Source organism: Triturus cristatus, chromosome 6 (genome assembly GCF_964204655.1).
Source record: "Triturus cristatus chromosome 6, aTriCri1.1, whole genome shotgun sequence".
Classification (NCBI taxonomy): domain Eukaryota; kingdom Metazoa; phylum Chordata; class Amphibia; order Caudata; family Salamandridae; genus Triturus; species Triturus cristatus.
The window spans coordinates 588,276,403-588,301,013 of NC_140589.1; the positions used below are offsets into that span (position 1 = coordinate 588,276,403).

At 39.3% G+C, this 24,611-nt stretch overlaps 1 protein-coding gene across 5 annotated transcripts in view; it reads right to left on the reverse strand.

Annotated features, from left to right (window-relative positions):
- SNAP91 (synaptosome associated protein 91) overlaps positions 1–24,611 on the reverse strand; it is a 667,800-nt gene that overhangs the window by 213,403 nt on the left and 429,786 nt on the right. For all 5 annotated transcript variants that reach the window (XM_085611031.1, XM_085611030.1, XM_085611029.1 and 2 more), the window contains exon 14: positions 692–792. In XM_085611031.1, the coding sequence (XP_085467157.1) occupies positions 692–792 (101 nt within the window). The remainder of the gene's footprint in view (positions 1–691; positions 793–24,611) is intronic.

Sequence of the window (24,611 nt, forward strand, 5' to 3'; positions counted from 1 at the left end):
TGAGGAGAGAATCGAACATTCTCATACTTTGTATTATGTTCCAAGTTACCGGAACAGTGGAAGAAATACCTCAAACTAGTTTTTATTCCTAATGGGAGGAAAACTATTAAAGATTCAATGAGAAAGCAAAAGACACACAATTGATGGATGGAATGCAGAACAAATCAAAACATTCACCCCCATTCAAGTGATCTGGGTTAAATCCATCATTATTTTGCTCACCATGCCACCCCAGTTTAGACCTGGCCATATGCAAATCAGTCTTGACCCTGTGCCTCATGGGAACAGTCCAGCCCGAACTGCCAGGACAGGTTCTCCCTGGACTGGAAACCAGCATACTAGGACCGGTTTCGGGGTTTCACCCCTCTTCAGCCAGGATAGCTTAATTCAAAGGAGTATGCCCAGACGTGGGTCCCATGCTCTCCATGCCACAGTTCGTTACTGAGCAATTATATTTTAATGCCGATGACAAGGCAGAGCAAACGACAGTTTATTACATGATGAAATGACAAAATAGGTTTGCAGAAATAATGCACAATAGCATAGATAATGGTCCTAGTATTTTACATACTGGAAGATACAAGTACCAAATGAGAAAGATACTTTCATTTTAGATGAAAAACACATACAGTAAAATCATGTTTAACTCATACACATCTAAAACAGAGAATGGATTAATTTAATTGTTTACCTCCCCATGAACTTGTCCCTGCAGAAGAAACTGGAGCAGACTGAACCGATGATGTAAAATCTGGCTGAAGATCAAGAAGATCATTTGACAGTCTAGTGGCACTGCACAAAAAAACACTTTATTTTGTATTTGATCATAAAATAAACTTACTGCAAGCGCAATTCACATTTTCATGACTTCAAATAACTTGGTTCCAGGAAAAAAAAACGTATAAGCTATTAGCCGTTCTTTCCTTACTCTCCTCTATTTTATCTGGAAAGTGGCAATATGCTGTGTTTTTGTAACAACATTTCAAGACCCGACATTTTCTCATTTGTACAGCGCAATCCATAACACCACATGCATATTTCTTCGTTGCTTCCCATCACTTGCCTAGTTGTCTGTGGTATCATACTCTGATTCTGAATATGTATTGAATGTTGATTTATTAAAATATTATCAAACTATTACAACACTGAAGATCACTTATGGTGATTTGGAGAAACATATTCCCATTATTTAACAACACAACTACAATTTAAGGTGAATGGTAAGATTTTGTCCTGCACCAACTGCACTGCCATTATACTAGTTACCTTACTAGTGTATACTCTTAACCATTAAGAATGATAATCTATGAAGGAAATAATTTCATAATCATTCTGGTCAACCATAAAGAACCAAATGTATCCATTATCACCGGTCATAAAAAACATAAATTAATTAACATTGTCAAATCGTGAAAGATAAATGTTCATCAAATTGACATTTGAGAACTGAAATTGATGGTAATCAAATTGACAAATGGAATATTTCAATATAAATGCACAAAAAGGAGTGTGTGTTCGTGTGTGTGTTCGAGTGTGTGTTCGAGTGTGTGTTCGAGTGTGTGTTCGAGTGTGTGTTCGAGTGTGTGTTCGAGTGTGTGTTCATGTGTGTGTTCATGTGTGTGTTCATGTGTGTGTTCATGTGTGTGTTCATGTGTGTGTTCATGTGTGTGTTCATGTGTGTGTTCGTTCACTGAAAAAAACCAAAGGTTTCAGGGGCGTTATAGTTAGCTGGACATTTCCCTCGTACAAAACCTTAGAAATTCCCCCGTTACACTCGCGCCCCCACAATGCACTGCTGATGACGTCACATATTACATCACTCATGACATGGTCAGTGACATCACTGATGACATCTGAAATTACATCACTGATAACATCACTGATGACGTCATCCATGTGATAAATTAGTGCATCTTCTCACACCCTTTGATATACTCAATCAAAATTTCAGACGTCCAGTCTCAAAACCATAGATACTCCAATACCAATAACTACATACCGACTCATTGACTCTTAGATCTACACACACATCCACTCACTCACCCGTACAGTCACTCATACTTACAGTCCCTCAGTACAGGACTATCATATGCATTTATACACCTACATAGACACTCACACACCACCAATCATCCATAGAAGTCCTCTCACACCTAGTCAGTCATGCAAATAATTAATCACACTCCCATTTACTCACCTATGCAGTTATACACACAAAAGTTCACTTACTCATAAAAATAGTACCACATTCTTACGCTCTTATACAATCACTGATACAAGCACACTCATCCATTCAGCCTCTCTCACAATGACACACTCACAATTACCCACTTATATTGTCTTACACACATATATACTGCCTTTCACATATGTAGTTACTCACACATTTACCACTGAGATATACATTCAGTCACTAACACACCCATACATACACTCACCCAACCATACAGTCCATCACAGATGCACTCTTAAAAACATGCACCCATAGAATCACCCACTCACACATGTATGCACAGAGTCACACACACCCCACCCAAACAAAACACTCAGGCACCCATACAGATACTCAGACAACCAATCAATAACCCATAGAGACACTCATATAGCTATTCACAAAACCATGCAGCCGCTTATACACCAACAGACAGACAGATACAGACATTCACACAGTTTAAAGCAAAAACCAAAGGAAATGATGGACGGAGTGTTGAACATTGCAAGCACTCACCCCCAGTCAACTGATCTGGGTTTAATCCATCACCGTTCTTTAGCCCACTCTGCCACCCAAGTTCAGACATGGCCATATGTAAATCAGTCTGACCTTGTGCCTCATGGGAACAGTCCAGCCCGAACTGCCAAGCCATGTCTTCCCTGGACCGGAAACAGTTTAGTCACTAGTCTGCAGTAAGATACGTTTAATGACTCACTTATAGAGTCAGTCACGCACCTACTAAATCATCCATTCAGACACTTATACACCCACTCATTCTTCCATAGGTTTTTCCTTATATATATATATATTAAACAAATTTAAAATTTACAGAAATACACTCACTGGATGACGTCATCAGTGATGTCATCAGTGATGTCATTTCAGATGTCATCAGTGATGTCACTGACAATGTCATGAGTGATGTAATATGTGACGTCATCAGCGGCGCTTCATTTTTTTTTCGTCAGCGGGATGCGTGGACCCTACGTGCATGCCACGATTTAAAAAAAAATATATATATATATTTTTTGGGGCCTTGGGGGTCCTTGTGGGACCCCCTGAGCAGGCCTAGGGTATCAGTGTGTTTCTACCCTGCCCCCTTGTCGCGTTTTGCGCCTTTTTGGTTTTGGTTTTCTTGTGCCTCGGTTCTACCGAGGCACAAGATGGCTGCCAACACTTCCTGATCTGGAGTGTTGATAGCCAGTTAGAATACAGCTCGTGCACGGCAGGGTGCGCGCTGGGTGCGGGGAGGGTGCGCGGATCCTCCGAGGCCATAGATATCACTATCTTTTTAACTCTAATTTTCTCAGGAACTACTGAACGGATTTACACCATTTAAGCAAAAGGCACGAGTCTGAACTGAGGACTACCTCTTTGCCAAATTTGGTGTAATTCCGTTCAGCAGTTCGGGCTGAAGCTGCGTCAACAGGTCCTATGGGAAAATGCATGGAGAAAACGCGTTTTGGGACCCTCGTTTTTTTCTCGGCCCCCGCTTGACGAATCACCGTGAAATTTTCAGGATAGGAGCGGACCACAGCTTGCCAAAAGTTTGGAGAATTTTCCTAAGATTCGTAAATCGGCACCAACGTTATTCCAAATAGAATGTTGCGGATTTCCTATGGAAAATAGGTCCTAACTAGATCTACCTACTGGCGACCGCCAGTAGGATGGATGGATATATATATATATATTCAGTGAAAAAACCATAGGTTTCACACATGTTATAGTTAGCTGGACATTTTACTCGTAAAAAACCAATGAAATTGCCCCGTTATAGTTAGTTCAGCTAACTATAACTCGCGCGCCCGCAATGCACTGCTGATGACGTCACATATTACATCACTCATGACATGGTCAGTGACATCACTCATGACATCACTGATGACATCTCAAATGACATCACTGATGACATCACTGATGACATCATCCAGTGAATGTGTGTTTTTCTGAAAATTAAATATGTTTTATATATGTGTATCTCAAGGTCGATGGAAGAATAAATGGGTATATAAGTGTCTAAATGGATGATTTGTTTTTGAAAAATTGATTGTGTTACTGACTGATTAAGTGTATCTCTCACTTTGTGTATAAGTGGCTGCATGGGTTGGTGAGTAGCTACATGGGTGTCTATATAGGTTATTAGTTGTTTTTTTGAGTATCAGTCTGAGTGTCTGTATGGTACGGTGGGGGGTATTACGTAGTGCATAGGTGCATGAATGAGTGACTCACTGTTTGTATGTGTTGAAGACAGCATGTGTGCAGGACTGTATGGGTGGATGAGTGTGTGTATGGGTGTGTTAGTGAGTGAATGACTGTCTCAATAGTGTCTTCAGGAGTAACTACATATGTTTTTAACTAGTATATGTGACTATTGGTGTATATATGTGAGTATATGTGAGAGGGAGAGATTGAAAGAGTTCCTGTATGAATAAGTATGTGTTTCTATAAGTGATTGTTTAAAAGACTAAGTATGTGTAAGTTTCCGTAGAAGTAAGTATGGTGGTGTGTGTATTACTGTATATGCAAGTAAATGTATGTTTTATTCTTTATTAGCATGAGTGACTATGTGTGTGAGTAACTCTATGGATGAGTGGCATTGTGTAACAGGATGTATAGATGTATGAGTACATATGATGAGTGAGTACATGTATGAGTGACTGTATAGGACTGTTGGTGAATGAGTGGATGTGTATGTGGATCTTAGAATTACTGAAGAGGTTGTTGTAACTGGTATTGGTATGTCCATTGTTTTGAAATTTTTAGTCTCTATTTTTGAATGTGTGTATCAAAGCTTATATTAAGGTGAGAGGAGGTCTGCCACTCTATCACAAGGATGATGTCATCAGTGATGTCATCAGTGATGTCATTTGAGATGTCATCAGTGATGTCATGAGTGATGTCACTGACCATGTCATGAGTGATGTAATATGTGACGTCATCAGCAGTGCATTGCGGGCGCGCGAATTATAGTTAGCTGAACTAACTATAACGGGGCAATTTCATTGGTTTTTTACGAGTAAAATGTCCAGCTAACTATAACATGTGTGAAACCTATGGTTTTTTCACTGAATTTCTAAGGTTTTTTAAATGCTAATTCCTAACTATAACGTGTGTGAAACCCATGGTTTTTTCAGTGAATTTGCAAGGTTTTTTAAATGCTAATTCCTAACTATAACGTGTGTGAAACCCATGGTTTTTTCAGTGAATTTGCAAGGTTTTTTAAATGCTATTTTTTTTTTTTATTCTTCATTTTTTTCAAACATATTTTTAATTTAATTTTCTTATCTTTTATAAAGACTATGCTTAAATTTTTAAAATCCTTAAATATTTTTTTTATATATATTTTTTAAAATAAACATGTAAAATTTATTTCCAGTTTTTTTTTTTTTTTTTTTTGTTTTTTTATAGTACGCGTACCGTAAGCTCACGGTAAGCGTACGGTTTACGCAACGTCCGTAATCTATCTACGCTGCTTGCGTATAGTTACGTACTTTGCGTAGCCGCGCGTACTGCGCGTGGGACGCGTGCGCGCTTACGCAACACGCGCACGTTACGCGGAAGTGCCGGGGAGTGACTGTTATGCGCATGCGCGCAAGCGCGTGTCTTTTTTACGCGCACGCGTACTTTTTGCCGTAAGCGTACCGTAAGCGTACCGTAAGCGTACGGTAGGTCATGTGATCTTGAAACACAACTTTTGATTGGTTGAAACTACTTTCAGTTCTAGAACTCTCCTACACCACACCCATTCCCCTCATTTCTGCTTGTGATCCCTTGGGAGAAGGAGCTGGTTTGTCTTTGGGATACGATGGCAGAACAGCAGAGCTCTTCTGAGAGTGAGGCTAGCACCAGCAGCACTGTCTTGAGGCAGAGAGCGAGGAAAGTAAAGCCTTCTTATGTTTGGGATTATTTTACTTTTCCAGAAGGCCAGCAAAAGGTGAATGCACCCTTAGTTACTTGCAAGCTGTGTAAGCGTGTACTTTCTAGAGGTAATCCTAACAGGAAGTATTCCTTTGGGAATCACACCATGAAGAGACACCTCCAGGATGTACACAGAAGGACACATGGTCATCTTTTTGGAGGTAACTCTTCAGAAAGACGAGCCAGTACATCCACAGCAGCTCAGCCTGGACCATCATCTGCAGGGCAGACTCCTTCTTCTGCAGGTCAGGTGAGCCCTTCATCTGTGGGGGGAGAATCTCCTTTTGCTGGCCCTCTGGAAATTAACCCTCGGTTTGCGAGGGTTGAAGTACGGTGCGCCACTTGTCACGATCTAATTACTTATAGGGAGACCAGTGTTTCCCTGGTGAACAGTAAAATAGATCAGCACACTTGTCGTACCGTCTAATATTCCCAATCTTTCTTTCCTCTGTCCCTGCATGAACACAACGGTTCTTTTAAGAGCCAACCTTATCTTCCATCTTTTTTTTTCTTTTTTTTTTTAAACTTTTTTTTTTTTTTTTTTACCGTACGCGTACGGTAAGCGTACCTTTTTTTTATTTTTAAAAAAAAAACACTAAAAATCATTTATCTCATTACAAAGTCCTTGAGAGACTACAATTTTTATTTTTAACTTACCATACTCACTCAAAAAAATATTTATTCATTTGTTTTTTTAAAAAATAGTTTTTAAAATGGTTGTAGTTTCCGAAAATTTTCTATATCGATCTGAAAATAAAGAAAAAAGTATTAATATTTTTTATCCATTTTATAATACAGTACACATATTTACATTTTTTACCAAAAAATATTTTTGCCTTATTTTTGCTGTTTTCAGAATATATTGCATTTCACTATTAATTGTGAAAGCAATTGCATTCATCATTTTACAGCGGGCAAAAAAAATTAACAATCACAAAGATTGTATTAAAAAAGCCCAGAATCTCTTCTCACTTAAACTTATCATTACAAAAATGCATATTATTCTAAAAAAATATCATCTAAAAACAATACTTTTTTCTTTAAAATACCGTCTGATATGTTTGTTTCAGAAGTATAATCACAATATTATATCTCAAATAACTCCAAAATACATCTGATTTTATTTCCTTTAGGCCAAATAGTATTTTTTTTTTTTTCCTGGAATAAATTTCCAAGGGAAAACCATTAAAATTCTAAAGTTTAATCTGTCCAGATCTCACCAATTCTCTGTAACATTTTGGTTCACGAAAATTTTTTGAATAATTTATTTAGTCCACAATAGAATTGCTTACTTTTCCACATGGCCAAATAGTAATTTTTTAAATCATTTTTGAAAAAATTTCCAATGGCAGTCCAATAGCATTCCATAATTTAAAATGTGCAGAAGTTACCGATTATCTCTAAATTATTGGTTTTTGAAAATTGCATTAAAATTTAAAAAAGTCCACATTACAATTGGTTATCTTTCCTTTAGGCCAAATGATAATTTTAAAAATCTTTTTTCTACAAAATTGCAATGGTAATCCAGTAAAATGGTAAAATTATTTTGTCCAGATCTTGCCAAATCTCTCTAAAATTTAGGTTTCAGGAAGATTAGATAGGAATTTGCTAAATCAAAAGGCAAACGTTGTTTGAAAATCAATTGGGAATCATTACACAGTGTCCAGCCTTTTTCACATTTTAGATAAACTGTGTAATGTCCAGAAGTAACAGTAGGTCCATCATGGAAAATTATTGCAACAGTTACAAAAGTTTTTCCTGAAATTGATAATTGCTGTCCTGTAAACTTCTTTATTAAAGTATCCAATTTTGATCCATCAGCTCTACATCGTTGCATCATTAAAATTACATACTGTCCGTATTCCCTTAAAATTAATGTTGATAACATGTCAGAATTACACTCACCACATTTCATGCTATGATTAGCATCTTTAACTAATTTTGCAAAAGTGACTGTTTTACTCTCTGGCAATGTCAAATAAATAAACCTTTCATTATCAACAATAGAGCCACATATATTATAACAATTATCACAACTATGTTCCCATTTATAAGAGAGACCAAAAAAAATGTTAATGGGAACTCCTTCTTCTTCCACTACCTGAAGAAAATACATCAAAAATTCGTGTGCATCTTGCTGTTCATTTTGAGAAAACTGTGTTCGTCCTGAACATACATCTAAAAGTTTTCTAATATCAGTAGCACTTTCTATTTGAGTTTTATCTTTACTCAGCTTTTGAAAAAGGAGACTGAGCTCTGAACAGAATCTTTTTCCCTGATTTACTATTATCTGCTCTTGCAAACTTTCCAGATAAAATGCAACATTCAGCACTACATTAGCGTAGCAGTTGACACCAGAGCTATTTTCAAAATGACATCCTACAACCTGTTCTTCATTGTCCTTTTTCTTTTTGTTTGCAATTACATCACTCCTCTTTTTTTTCCTCTTCTCTATATCTTCATTACAGATATTCTCATTTCTCCTTTTACGAGAAACTACACGTTTCTCCAACACAGGATACTGACCTAAATGAGGAGCATAGCTTCTTCTTAATCTATTATACTCCTTTACACAGTTTGTATCAGCACTAACTTTTGAGTCATCAAAGTCTATCATGAATAAACCTGATAATGTTTTGACTCGTGACAAAGCTACATATGCCATACCTTCTTTGAACACAGTTGAACCAATGTTCACAAATGCACAATCTACAGTCAATCCTTGAGACTTGTGGATAGTTACAGCATATGCTAGTGAAAACGGAAACTGCTTCCTACGTACATATAAGTCTTTCACAAGCATGAAACGAACTGAACAACGACAAATGTCTTTAACTTCCTCTATCTGATCAAATTTTATCTGTAAACATTCAATTCCTTCTTTTTTCTGATAATTAATAAAACCCACAACTCTTCCCATCGCTCCATTCACTAAGCCTTTCTCAACATCCAAATTTCTCCTTAAAAACACTCTACAGTTCATGCAAACATAAAGATTTTTTTCTAATCCTGCTGTTTTGGAGATGTTCTTCTCTAGTGAGTCCAATTTATTTTTCAGTTTGCCTGTTACTGTGACTGTAATTCTTCCATCCTCAATTTTGTCCACTGCTTCCAATTTCCTGATGTCTTCCTTTTCCAATTTCAAAAGCTCCTCATTAAATATTGAGCATTCACGTAGAGTTGGCATTAAGCAGATGACACTTTTGTTTTCTGCAATATTCTTGTATATTTTCTCTGCAACTATTTCTTCCTTTGGAAATAAATTATGTAGCAGCCGACTCTGTAATGCTTTTTTCCCAACATCTGTGAGTAGTCCAATCCTGATATCTTTCAGAATACTTCCATATTCTTCATCGTTTGCTTGCCTCATATTAGTTGTAAGTTCCTTGTACTCAAAGAAGGACCAAATATTTGTATTTCCAATGCTTCCCAATGACTTCTTCGTGTCTTCATGTGTCACAGTATTAAACACTGGTTGTCCTTTAACTGGAGTAAGTTGCAAAAGATCCCCAAAAACTATGACGTGTTTTCCACCAAATAACACGTCATAGTCTGTCTTCAAAATTTGCTGCATTCTTAAATGCACAAAGGCAAGCATTAAGTTTGATACCATGCTCACCTCATCAATAATGAGAACTTGCATCTTCTTCAATACTCGTGAAACTTCCAAGGATGCTTCTCCAGTTAGCTTGTTGAATTGTATTTTGTTCTCATGCTCCACTGGTAACATTAGCAAACGATGTAAGGTGATTCCTTTTATGTTATATGCTGCTAACCCAGTTGGAGCAGTAACCACACAAGACAAAGTAGAATCCGTTTTTTGCTTTAGGTAGCTTCTGATGACTTTAATTAGGAAACTTTTTCCAGTGCCAGCTTGTCCGCTTACATACATCCTGATTGGATGAAATGATGTGCATGAGCACTCTTTTTTGATATGTAGAAATCCGTGATCAATTTTGTTTTTGATCTCTTCATAAATTTGTTGCTGCTCTTGATTCAGTTGTCTTTCCAAATTTTCTAAGTCTATAAATTCTTCTTGAGCTTGATTCATAGCCGTTTCCACTTCATTCATGGCTATTGATGCTTCATTTTCAACGATTGGTTGTCCTAGGGGATCTTGACTGTGTGTTCCTGAACTTTGGCTGTCCTGAGAACTGTCTCTAGCTATTTCTGCTGCAATTGTAGTTTCCTGTTCAATTTCTTCATTTAACATTTGCAGATAAGTTGAGAATGTACTGCATTGTATGCTGTCTTTGCAAGCATTAAAAGAATCTTCATAGCTCTGGAATTCTCCCAGTAGTTCATCCTCTGTACGCCATGGTTTAAACAACTGTAAAAGAGCCAAGTAGTAAAATTCTTTCTTGTCGGTAGTGTCGCAACTCAGCTTCCGGTGATTTATCAAACTTCCTTTGGTTTGCTTCACCAAACATCCTTCTTCACCAACAACTTTATATTTTCCACTGTTGATGTCTTCTGCAGCTTTCCGTGAATAAATGTAGTTCTGCAGCACTTCATAGAGACACATGTTCTCCAGATGATGACTTCTCTTGGGATAATATGTGTCCAACATGTTTGTTTTCAATATGTCTGTACTTTCTGGGTCATTCTCGGCCAAATATTCAATTTCTCCAACAGATTTCAGTACCCGATTTCTCATTGCTGCAAGGCCTAAACTTGCCCAAATTATTCTTCTTGACTTCGAGTAGAGACTTGCAGAAGATAACCTATCTGAACATTCGTAGGATCCAATTTCTCGATGCGATAACATCTTCAAACTGAAACTGTACAGCTTCTTACTGACAGTCTTCTCGTGAGAAATCTCTTCCCACATTTCCTTCAATTCTGTTTTTTCTGATTTCGTAATGTAAGACGTTACATATCGAGCAACAGCAATGGAATTGTCAGCAACATACTGTATATCCATGTTAGCGTTCCACATGGATAAAATGACTGGGTTGTAGTCATTTATATTTTTTGATTCTTCTTTTCTTTTAAGGTTGTAGGTATTCTTAGGTGATTTTCTTGTGATAGTATGTCTCACAGCTGACATAAAACTGTTGACTCTTCCATTTGTAAGAACAGGTCTAGGAAATCCAAATCGACATTTAGTGTAGTATTTTTCTTTGCTCTTGTATTTCCGTCGACAGTATTTTCCACACCGATGACTTTGGAAACGTAGAACTTGCTCCTTTAACTTGTTCTCTTCTGTGCTTTTAGGTATAGCACATGTTGCATATTCTTCAATGTAAGATAACACTGCTTCATCAGTATCTGTTCCAAACTTTGGGGCATCCTTGATCCACAGCAGCATATGAATATGAGGAGCACCTCTTGCCTGGTACTCTTTTCTCCAAAAGAAATCCACTACTTCTCCAAGGGGTGGATTTTTTTTATTGCAGATGAAGGACATCATAGCCTCAAATCTATGATTGAAATATCTGCAAACATTAACCGGATCCAATGAGCACAGTTCTCCTGCTGTCTTGTATTCGATGTTTTTAATGTTTGAATTGGCCTCTCGTAGAAAATCCAGTAAATCATCCCAAGCGTACTCGGCACAGCTTAGGGTAAGGAACCATGTTGGTGTTCCTAAATTGCGTAACATGCATTTTAGTTCACCATGGCGTCGGTACCAATATTCATTTGTCCCACGCTGACAAGCCATCAGATTGATCAGTTGTGTTTCCAAATGATCATCTCGGTGCTGCACTTTCTCCATAAAATCCTTAGCAGACACATTTTGTAAATGTACTCCACTTTTTAAAATGTGATTTACTGCATAAGACAGTGCAGACAAGTCGCTTTCAAATAAAAGATGGAACAAATAAGGAATACTTTGTCGAAATCTGGGATCTTCAGCATATAGTCTTGTAGTTCGATACTCTGAAGCTGGAATCTGTTCTGGACGTTCATCGTATCGTCCTCCTTTTCCTTTAGGAAACAGCTGGGGAAAACATCGAGCTTCCAAGCTCTCCTCCCATACACTCACGGGATTTCCTTTTGCTTTCTTCATCTGAAAGAGATCAATATTGTCTCCCATAACTTCTTTCGAATGGAGAGGATGTATGCTAAAATGTTCATAAATTTCTTCTTCCTTTGACTTGTCCACTTTTTCAATTTGTCCAGTTGGTGTTTCTGTGTCTCCTTGTAAATCTTCTTCTTCTTCTTCTTCTTCTATATAAATTGATTCATACCATTTGTTATTTTTTTTCAAATACAAATTTGCTCTTTGTACTTTCCGCACATCTACCAGCTCCTGCCAAATCTTCTTATTCTTTGTAGGTACACCATTAACCAGAATAATTAATGGTTCAGTTTCCAAAGTATCCGCATCAATAGTTTCCATATTTTTTTTCAAATCCAAGGGCAAATACACCACTCTACCTTTTAAACCTCTCAGTAAATCTGAAGGAGGTAATTTACCAGTTTTGGGCTCCATACGTACTATGGTCTGGAACGGATGAACACATTGAATGAGTATAGACTCATATGTATTTAATTCAGAAAGTTCAGCAGGAATAGCATCCAATTCTAAATTATTATGTACAGCTCTGGTCGGCATTCTATTTTCCTCTAACTTGTTGTAGCAGTATTTACAAATACGCTGATCTTCACCCAATTCAAAACAATTTTCAAGAAATATATATGTGGCAAAATCCATCCACTTATAATTATCTTCATTTTCACTCTTTCTGTAGAGATCAACATTCCTAGTTTGTTTTCTATAATGAGTTCTGCGGCAACAAATACAAGTAACATTTGGTCTTTCATTAGAGATTATTGCAAATTTTGTTATGTGATCATTAAATGTCTTACTTACACAAGGTTCTACATTCTCTTCCACTTCTGCCTCATTTACTGTGTCCTTCTCTGCACTGTTTTGTTCAGGACCAAAGTAACAAAACTGAATTTCATCAACAACCTTCTCTACATCTGATACCGTTCCTCGGAACAGAGCCCTATTCAATTCATTTAACTTTATTGCTGGACTTTTGGCAAAATACAACCGTCTCACAAACTTTCTCATTTCAGTATGATGAACAGCCAGCATCCTAAAATGATGGAAAACACTATTGCACACTTTTCTAGATAGACAAGCAAGAGAATGACCCTGCAAACCAGTATTCTCTCTCACTCTGCATGGATCCAGACTTTGAAGCACCTTAATCTTTTGTTTTACACTTTTTTTACTATATTCTCTTAGAAACTCTCGAAATCTGTCAATAGATTCCTGACGCACAGTGCAAATACTACTACAATTCCAAGTGTACACTGGGGCTTTAGGACGTCTCCCCATTGCCTCATCTGCCATCACTTGTACCTCATCTCTTGGAACCATTATCTCCTTCTCCATTATGCAACCATTTTTTACTTCGTATGAACGACCTCTGGTGTCAACTGCATGCAGCAAACTATTACTTTGAAAATAGCTCTCTTCATTAAAAAAAGGTTCACTACTTGAACTATGCATCCACTTTCCTAAAAACACTTTACAAAAGTTTGTTCTGTTCACTACTCTTTTGCTTTTGCTTTGTGATTTCAGTACATTAACCATTTTATCTAATGTACGCATCCTATTCAAAATTAATATGAATAGTTTCCTTTTTAATTCTAATGCTTTTGCTGCAATGGCTTCAATTTCTTTTTCTCTCTTGTAATATTTAGCCTTTTGCTTATATTTCTTTATATCCTTTATCAAATTGGACATAACTCTTCTCTGAAACATTTTTCTACGTATCTCTTTAAATGCTGTTTTTCTGTTTATGTTAAACTTTTCAATTGCAGAAGGTATATTTGCATTAACTAAATTCTCAATTTTTTGCTGTTCTCTATGTTTTGTTACATTTTTCTGAGAACAGACATTTTGTACATTTTTCTTTGTTTTGAATATTTTGTTTAGAAATTGTTTTTTTTGCTTACCAGAAGATTTTTTCTTTTTCCCAACATCAGCATCTTCTACTAACTTTGGTCCTCCAGTTGTCTTCAAATATAGTTTTTTTTTTAGCGTTTTTTGAACTCGAGATTTTGTAGGCATCTTAAATTTTGTTCACTGTTCTTCAGTAATACCTGAAAAAAACTAAAAAAAAAATCCTTTATTGTATTTAAATATATTACTACATTTCTTTTCACAATAGTCACAAAACGAAATTTCTTTGCCAATTTGAATGCACACAAACTGCTCTTTTTTTTGGGCAAGTGAAAATCTCTTTTACAAACTGTCACATTATGAAACCAAGCTGTTTTTTCAGACCACCACCATGTGTATTCTCTGTGACTGCCTACACTCCAGCAGGGGCAACCAGCCTTAGTGATGCTGAATGTATTTGCATTACAGACTTAAACCTGAAAACCCCACTCGCTTCTAATTACTGTGCATGACTATACATGGCAAGCACATGGGTGTGTGCTAAGCCTCTGCTTCTTCCCCCAAAAAATCGCTCCCCCTTTCCATCTACTGCAACTGTGAAATCACCAGAGCAAGACGCAATAAATCTCTGCCTATAATTCTTCTATGCACACAGAGTCATGTTTTCACATTAGTGCCAAAACGAAATTTCTTTGCCAATTTGAAAGCACACTTACTGCTCTTTTTTTTTCGGGCCAAGTGAAAATCTCTTTTTACAATTTGAAATCACTTTTACAGACTGACACATTCTGAAACCTTTTTTTTAAATTTATTTAAATGCACATGTCCAAGCTGTTTTTTTTTCAGACCACCACCGTGTGTATTCTCTGTGACTGCCTACACTCCAGCAGGGGCAACCAGCCTTAGTGATGCTGAATGTATTTGCATTACAGACTTAAACCTGAAAACCCCACTCGCTTCTAATTACTGTGCATGACTATACATGGCAAGCACATGGGTGTGTGCTAAGCCTCTGCTTCTTCCCCCAAAATTTCGCTCCTCTTTTCCATCTACTGCAACTGTGAAATCACCAGAGCAAGACGCAATAAATCTCTGCCTATAATTCTTCTATGCACACAGAGTCATGTTTTCACATTAGTGCCAAAACGAAATTTCTTTGCCAATTTGAAAGCACACTTACTGCTCTTTTTTTTTCGGGCCAAGTGAAAATCTCTTTTTACAATTTGAAATCACTTTTACAGACTGACACATTCTGAATCCTTTTTTTTAAATTTATTTAAATGCACATGTCCAAGCTGTTTTTTTTTCAGACCACCACCGTGTGTATTCTCTGTGACTGCCTACACTCCAGCAGGGGCAACCAGCCTTAGTGATGCTGAATGTATTTGCATTACAGACTTAAACCTGAAAACCCCACTCGCTTCTAATTACTGTGCATGACTATACATGGCAAGCACATGGGTGTGTGCTAAGCCTCTGCTTCTTCCCCCAAAATTTCGCTCCTCTTTTCCATCTACTGCAACTGTGAAATCACCAGAGCAAGACGCAATAAATCTCTGCCTATAATTCTTCTATGCACACAGAGTCATGTTTTCACATTAGTGCCAAAACGAAATTTCTTTGCCAATTTGAAAGCACACTTACTGCTCTTTTTTTTTCGGGCCAAGTGAAAATCTCTTTTTACAATTTGAAATCACTTTTACAGACTGACACATTCTGAAACCTTTTTTTTAAATTTATTTAAATGCACATGTCCAAGCTGTTTTTTTTTCAGACCACCACCGTGTGCATTCTCTGTGACTGCCTACACTCCAGCAGGGGCAACCAGCCTTAGTGATGCTGAATGTATTTGCATTACAGACTTAAACCTGAAAACCCCACTCGCTTCTAATTACTGTGCATGACTATACATGGCAAGCACATGGGTGTGTGCTAAGCCTCTGCTTCTTCCCCCAAAAATTCGCTCCTCTTTTCCATCTACTGCAACTGTGAAATCACCAGAGCAAGACGCAATAAATCTCTGCCTATAATTCTTCTATGCACACAGAGTCATGTTTTCACATTAGTGCCAAAACGAAATTTCTTTGCCAATTTGAAAGCACACTTACTGCTCTTTTTTTTTCGGGCCAAGTGAAAATCTCTTTTTACAATTTGAAATCACTTTTACAGACTGACACATTCTGAATCCTTTTTTTTTAAATTTATTTAAATGCACATGTCCAAGCTGTTTTTTTTTCAGACCACCACCGTGTGTATTCTCTGTGACTGCCTACACTCCAGCAGGGGCAACCAGCCTTAGTGATGCTGAATGTATTTGCATTACAGACTTAAACCTGAAAACCCCACTCGCTTCTAATTACTGTGCATGACTATACATGGCAAGCACATGGGTGTGTGCTAAGCCTCTGCTTCTTCCCCCAAAAATTCGCTCCCCCTTTCCATCTACTGCAACTGTGAAATCACCAGAGCAAGACGCAATAAATCTCTGCCTATAATTCTTCTATGCACACAGAGTCATGTTTTCACATTAGTGCCAAAACGAAATTTCTTTGCCAATTTGAAAGCACACTTACTGCTCTTTTTTTTTCGGGCCAAGTGAAAATCACTTTTACAGACTGACACATTATGAAACCACCATGTGTAACTACAACAAAAACAATTCCCATTTCTATTATTCATTTCTTAAGTTACCACATACATCCCCTCTCAAACTGTAAACTCACCTTTAAAATTAGTTAGTTGTGAAAGAAATGTGACACTCAAACAGCAGATTATCAGAGCCAGGATCTCTGTTGTGTTCACCTCTCTCCTCTCAGCAGAACCAGATAATGGCAAACTTTCCCTCTATTTTTCCACACATATACATGTAAGTTTCAAATCTCAGTGCTTCCCCCTTTTTTTCAAATGTAATGACACATTTCTATTGGTTGAAAACCAACCCTTTTCCAAAAGTACCCTGCCCCCAACTTGACTTCTGCCTAGTACCCTTCCCCCAACTTGACTTCTGCCTGCTACCATAGCAACAGCTCATGGAACACTGCTGTGTGCAGTTAGGTCAGAAGTTCGACACACAATGTTTCAATTCCACAGAGCAAGAGTGCTTGACTTTTCAAACCTAACAGCAAATCCATAGTACTGTTCTTTGGTTACACATTTTTTTGTACCAATACAAAACATGCTTCTTTTAATTTTCACATACAGTCTAGTTTTTTTTCTAGAATGGTATGAAACAGCCAATCAGTTCTTTTTGTTTTGTAAAAAATATGTATGCCTCCATTTCCAAACTGTCTTTCTTTTCATATTGCCATTCTACTGAAAGACACCTCCTGAGTGCATCCAGTTCTCCTTTGAAGATGTTCACAGTGTGGATTGTAGGGCACAGCTATGTCTTCTGGAGTGAAAAGTTTGCAGAGAAAACAGATATGGTGAGAGACCTTGCTTTGCCAAATGTAGACATTAAATGGATTGGTCAGAGAGGGTTAAAGTGGCACCAATTGATGCCATTGGTGAAATCCTTCATTCAAATCCAACACCCTGACCTCATAATAGTGCACTGTGGTGGCAATGACCTAGGCACTTTGACTGGGGTAGGTCTGGAAATGCTTATGAAGGACACCTTTGCACAACTGTTTACACTTTTCCCTAAAACTGCCTTTGTGTTTTCCAACATATGCCAAAGGCAAAAATGGAACTGGTCCAATCATTTCTGTCCTCAGATTGACAAAGCAAGAAAGCACGTCAACAAATCTGTTTCTGCTTTCCTCCGTGACTATGGTATGGGTGCCATTTACCACAACAACTTGCGTTACGACATGCAAGACATTTATAGAGGAGATGGTGTGCACTTCAATGATGAAGGGAACAGAGTCTTCCTCTTGAACCTTAGACTCTGCATCGGTACTTACTTGTAGGTACCACTAAAAAAATGACTCCATAAACACAACAGCTCTTTTTAGAGCTCCCTAATTTCTAAACTCTTAAATCTGCTTTTCATTTATTTATTTATTTATTTTTTTACCGTACGCTTACCGTAAGCTTACCGTACGCGTACCCCGTGATTTTTTTTAAAATCAATAAATGTTTTTTTTGTACTTTTCTGTCCTTCTTTGACCCCCTTACAATTGTTAGGGGGTCTGTAACTCTCCTCATTGCCCCCTTTTCCTTGTTTTCACTCTTTTTTTTCAGAGTGAAATACACAAAATGGCGGCCGCCGCTTCCTGGTTTCGGCCGATTCGAATGTTTACTAAGATCTAAGAGCCAATCAGAATCGCGCTCGCGCACGCCACCGTACGCTTACCGTAAGCGTACGGTAAGCGTACCGTAAGCGGGCTCAGATATATATATTGATTTAAAGGCTATTTTCTCAGAATCTACTGAACAGATTTACACCAAACCTACAAAAGGCACTTCCTTGACCTAGGGACTACCTCTCTGCCAAATTTTGAGTAATTCTGTTCAGCCGTTCGGGCTGTAGCTCGTTCTAAAGGTCCTATGGAAAAATGCATGGGAAAAACGCGTTTTGGGACCCCCCTTTTATCTCAGCCCCCGCTTGACGGATCCCCCCGAGACTTTCAGGGTAGGAGCGGAGCGTAGCGCCCCACCTATTTTGAGAAATTCGCGAGGATTCGTCGACCGGCGCCAAAGTTATTCAAAATAGAATGTTGAGGTTTTCCTATGGAAACGTGGTCCTAACTATAACTACCTACTGGCGACCGCCAGTAGGTAATATATATATATATATATATATCATACCTCAAAGTGCCCAAGCTTGTCCGGAGGCACACACCACTGCTGTAAACCACTGATACACACCAACGGTTTATTTAAAATACAGCAACCAGCAAAATCCGGGATTACAGTCTTTTTCGCCGACGCGTTTCGAGGATGTTACCGCTTCTTCATGGGCGACTGCTTTACAAAGTCAATTTTTTGGAACAAACCAGCACACCATTTTGTAGAGTTCCCGCCCTTAGTGGGTGTTGCTTAGTGCACAGGAGGATGCTGGTACAAGTAGTTCCCTGAGTAGGGTTCCCATGACTTCTTTCGTAAGTATTCAATTACCCTGAATAGGGTTCCGAATGACAGCGCTGGTTTTGTTCTGCCACAGCAGTGGCGCCGTGTTGGCAAGGATCAGTTCCCACCGCGGCCTCTCCTCATCTGAGACGGTGCTCTCCAGCGCGGCAGGGCTGCCGCGTTTAAACATCATACCTCAAAGTGCCCAAGCTTGTCCGGAGGCACACACCACTGCTGTAAACCACTGATACACACCAACGGTTTATTTAAAATACAGCAACCAGCAAAATCCGGGATTACAGTCTTTTTCGCCGACGCGTTTCGAGGATGTTACCTCTTCTTCATGGGCGACTGCTTTACAAAGTCAATTTTTGGAACAAACCAGCACACCATTTTGTAGAGTTCCCGCCCTTAGTGGGTGTTGCTTAGTGCACAGGAGGATGCTGGTGGTTCCCGGATTTTGCTGGTTGCTGTATTTTAAATAAACCGTTGGTGTGTATCAGTGGTTTACAGCAGTGGTGTGTGCCTCCGGACAAGCTTGGGCACTTTGAGGTATGATATATATATATATATATATTCATTCTGAATTCTTACTCATTTCCTCTCCCAAAAGCTCCACTGAAATACTGGAATGGATTATATCGACCTCCATGCTGAACTGCATCCCGATCATAGTGGACTCAGCCAAATCATGAGGACTCACACTGGACAAAAACCTGAACATGGGAGCTCACATCAACACACTGGCCAAAAATCGCAGGTTTCACCTGAACTGCCTTAGAAAGCTAAAACCATTCCTCGATATGTGCAACCTCAAAATGGCAGTACAGGCATTGGCTATCTCTAGGAGCGAATACGGATGCGCATCCCTCTCACCACACCTGAAGTGGCTTCCTTATGAAGCCAGAATCCAACCCAAACTGGTCTGTATCACACACAAAGTGCTAAACTCTAAGTCACCTTCGTATCTTGTTCATAAAATTGAGGTATCTGGAGGAGGCAGGCATTCCGGGAGTGCCAAGGATCTTAGGCTGAAACTTCCCTTCTTCCGGAAAAAGAAAACTTACAACAGAACTTTCTCTGGGGCCCCGCCTGGAATCTGGAACTCCCTGCCACCAATCATCAGAAGAATAACATCTCTGCCAAGATTCAAGAAGGAAGCTAAGACTTTTCTAATGGGCAAATTCCTGCCATAACCTCTTTCAGAGCATATACGGAATCAGCGGCAAAAGTGAAAAGGTGTGAAATTGTTTAGGGACATAATAGTTTTACAACTGAGGTTCCAACTTGTAAATGAAACGGCTATGCCTTGTGGTGAATATTTAGGATGAAAGTTTCATTAATGTTGCAGCTTAAGTATTTTATTTCAGAACCCACAGCATTTGGTCCCAAATATTGGGCTATATTTGCTACACGGACAATGATTCGGAAAATCAATTATATTTTTCAAATACAGACATTTATAGCAATCATAGCAATAGTACATTTTCTGGACAAATAGCCAGTGTGGATAGGAAGTTGATAACAGGGTGACTGTTAGGTCTGACAGCCTTAGGGTGGTCTTCCCCTAAAGTGTTGCCTGCCTCGCTCAATTTTCTGATCTCGTTTTTGCTGCATTTAGGACACTGTGCACTACTGCGTGTGCTCTCTCCCTTAAACATGGTAACATTGGCTTAAACTCCAACTGGCATATTAAAATGTACATATAATTGCCTAGTATAGCGCGCTGCATGTGCCCAGGGTCTTTAGAATAAAGGCTGCTACCGGGCCTGCAGCACTCATTGTGCCACCACTTAAGTAGCCCTCTAACCATGTTTAAGGCCTGCCATTGCAGAGCCTGTATGTGAGGTCTTAAACTGTCACTTCGACCTGGCAAGGCAACCTTCATGCCAAGCCTAAACCTTCAATTTTTGTACATATACTTCACCGATAAAGTAGGGCCTGTCTAACCCGCAGGGCAGAGTGCAATGTATTTAAAAGGCAGGACATGTACTTTCAAGTTTTACATGTCCTGGTAGTGAAAAACTCCCAATTTATTTTTTACTAATGCAAGGCCTATCTCTGGGCTTATTTTATTACATCTTTTAAGTGTAATTACCAATTCTGAAGAGATCGACTTTTCAAGTTTAGTGCCACTGGACTCCTAAGTTAAATCACAACTTATGGTGAAGTTGGATTTTAAATTACAATTTAGCAAATGCCACTTTTAGAAAGTTTCTATTTACTTACTTTAGCCATTTTGAGCTTGCTGCCTGTCTCTGTTCAATGTGGTGCTGGTGACAGCTGGGCTTTGTGCATTCCCTCTAGGCAGTTACCCACAAAGGGATATTAGGTGGGGCTTGATAGGCCTTCCTGGGAGATGGGTGGGAAGAGATGGCAAAGACATGGCTGTGTTCTGTCCCCCTGTTGTGAGGCGGGCACCAGTGCAGTAAGGGAGGGCCACTGTGCACTTCAAAAGTTTCTTTGAAGTGTCCCCCACTTTAAAGGCACCACTGGGTAGAAGTACTGGACCTCTGACACCATGAATTCAGTACAATTCTGAACCTGTGACTACTCTGCCAGGAAGAAGAGCTGCTGCGCTGCTGAAAGGACTGCCACTCTGCAGGACTGCTGCATTGCTGGACTTCTGCCTTGCTGTGCTCTTGCCTTGCTGAGCTGCCCTGCTGCCTGGGGGAGAAGAACTGTACCTGCATCACCAGAACCCAAAATGACTCCATGGGCTTGCTGGCTTACTTTTCAAGTCTCAGGGATATCAAAGACTTTCACAACCTGCATCTGGACACAACAAGCTGTGAGTCTGTCCTGCCAAGTGGTGCCACCCCAGTCCTGGACCTTTGGAAGTGAGGCCTAATGTGCTCCTACAACCAGAACCCATGCATCCACATCAGAACAGGTGCATCTTTGCCTTTGCATGGGTCAGAATTGGTGCATCCTCATCAAAGCATGGAAGGAGCCAGCACATCACACTTGGAACCAGCCCATCACCTTCAAAATTGACGCACCGCCTACTGTGGGAGCAGTAGCTGCACATCACCTTCGGAACAAGCGACTTGCACTCAGAACCGATGCATCGCCACCATTGCGTTGATAATCTCAAGATGTCTCCCACTCTAGGTGGATCCACACAGATGCATTGCTTTGGATGCACCTCGCATCTTCTTCGACATTGAAGCAAACCTGGATGAAGGTACTTTGGTTCAGTGGGGCAAAGGGGGTTCCTGTATCTGGCCCGCGTTCGGCCTAAACTTTAGACTTTGCCCCAGTCTAGTGCAACCACATAAACCACTTAAACATTTATTGCTTCAAAGAGCTATTTTACATTTATTCTTTAAAACTTCATATCTTGACTTCTACTAGTTGGATTTTTGTCTATTTGTATTTATAAAATTAACCTCTATGTTTCTAACCTTGTCTTTTTGTGGTATTTTCATTGTGTTAATGTTTGAAGTTTTGCACAAATACTTTACACATTGCCTTTTAAGTTAAGTTAAGCCTGGCTGCTCTGTGCCAGAGGGTGAGCACTGGATAATTTAGCATGTGTTGTGATTTACCTGGACTAGGATTGTGGTTCTTGCTTGGACAGGGTGCGTACCTCTGCCAACCAGAAAGACAATTTCTAACAGGAGGTTTCAAAGGTGTACATGTTTTTATTCATGGTCAGTACATTTTATTTCTTTATTTTTTGCAATGGTATATTAAAAAGATATTATTGATTGAAGTCGCTGAGGCCAAAATGGAGGCATGTGGTTCAACTATCAGGTGAAAATGGTGAGACATGCAATGCACCACCTAAGGAAGTGCCCTGTTATCCAGAATCTCAAATAGCTATAAGAATACCTTATTAGCTTATTGCAGGGACAGTGTAGGCGGAGTTCTTTTGTTCTCTATAATGTGTGAAGGAGATAATGCAGATTCTCACGTAAGAAGACATCTAAGTCTGTTCCACAATGATTCACAGAGCATTAAACGAGATTTCAGACAGTCGCCAAAGTACACTGCATCTGTTTGACCTCAATACTGTGGGCATTTCACAGGGTTTAGAAGGGTTGCGTTCAAAGATCATTTCGTCTTGATAGGTGTGAGATCATGTAACACAAAACGGATCTGATATGGAATACCGTTCCCACTACTGCTATAAGTTCCTGCACTAGTGCAGCTTTTTGGGGAGATTCGTAAACGGACAGAGATGCGTCATATTTGCAACCACTCTTCTTCCTGATATCATTAGTAGCCCATCTGTGAATACATCTTAGTCCCAACCATCCTTAATTTAAGAAATTCTATAAATCATTAATTATTCCCGACACCCCACTCCTGTTCCCCCACCTTCCCTGCTATTATGCATTCAAGTATGTTTAAAGACTTGTTCCTGCAAATGTTTTGTTCCTTAAACGGCTGCTGCTGTCTGGCACGATCTCAAACACTGCGGCCATGGCTCTGCCATGCACCCCTCTCCCAGCAGTAGCAGGTCAACTGCACCTTTTTTTTTTTCAAGAAACAGTTCACAGGCAGTCTGTCCCACCAACAGAGCCCTCCTACCAAGTACTAAAAGTCAAGTGCTATACAAAATGGAGTGGGGAAAAAAATCCTTGACATCAGCAGTGAGAGGCTACAGCATCCAATCAAGAACACTGAGGACTTATTATAGGGTTCAGCAAGACTTTCAAGCATACTTCAAAGCAACAACATTTCTGCATCAGCAAGGAAAACGTATTAAAGAAATGTGTGCCAGAGGGGGCTGGTGGGGTGGCAAATGAGAAGTGAGAAGTAAGACGAAACAGCCTGCACAGGAAATTTGGGGTGGCTGATTCCTGAGGCTGCTATTGATATCCCACACAGGGATATACAAGGTCAACCTTTCAAACTACAGTTGAAGTAGAACTGAATTGTAATTATACGTGTATAGACTGATCAATAGCTATCGGATGGCACTCAAAAACAAAAAAGAGGGGATTAAGCCTACAGGAATTCCACATTTGGGTTGTGATCTTTCAGTGATGCTTTACAGCCATGCATTGATAATGATTCTAAATATTTCCCCATCAAGTAGATAGCGTCTATAATTGTACAGTGTGCAACAACATGTTGATTCTCCCACCAGCAAGTACATCTAACACACCTTGCACATATTTACACAAACTTTCAAGACAATAACATTCTCTAACACAAACATGGCTGAGGGATGCAACATTGAGGGACACACATTATGAAAAATAATTATACATGTTTATGTGAGATATAAAGGCATATTGTGAAAAAGTGCCATCTTTCTTGCATGGTATGCCCCCACTTTTTGCTGAATTGCTGATGTACTTTGACTGAGTGTGCCCTGGGCTCCTGCCAATCAGGTACCCATGTTCCTTTCCTAAAACTGTGTTGAAGCCTAAACCCATTTGGCATCTCTGGCCATATGTCACCCCCTGGTAAATGGTACACTAGGAACTCAGAGCCTTGTGACCAGAGAAGGCCCCTAAGGGCTGCAGCACTTATTGTGCCACCCTTAGAGTCCCTGTACCCTGACACACACACACACACTGCCCTTGCAGGCTGAGTGTCTGGGTGCAGAACAAAACAGAGTCGACATGGCACACATCCCTGTGT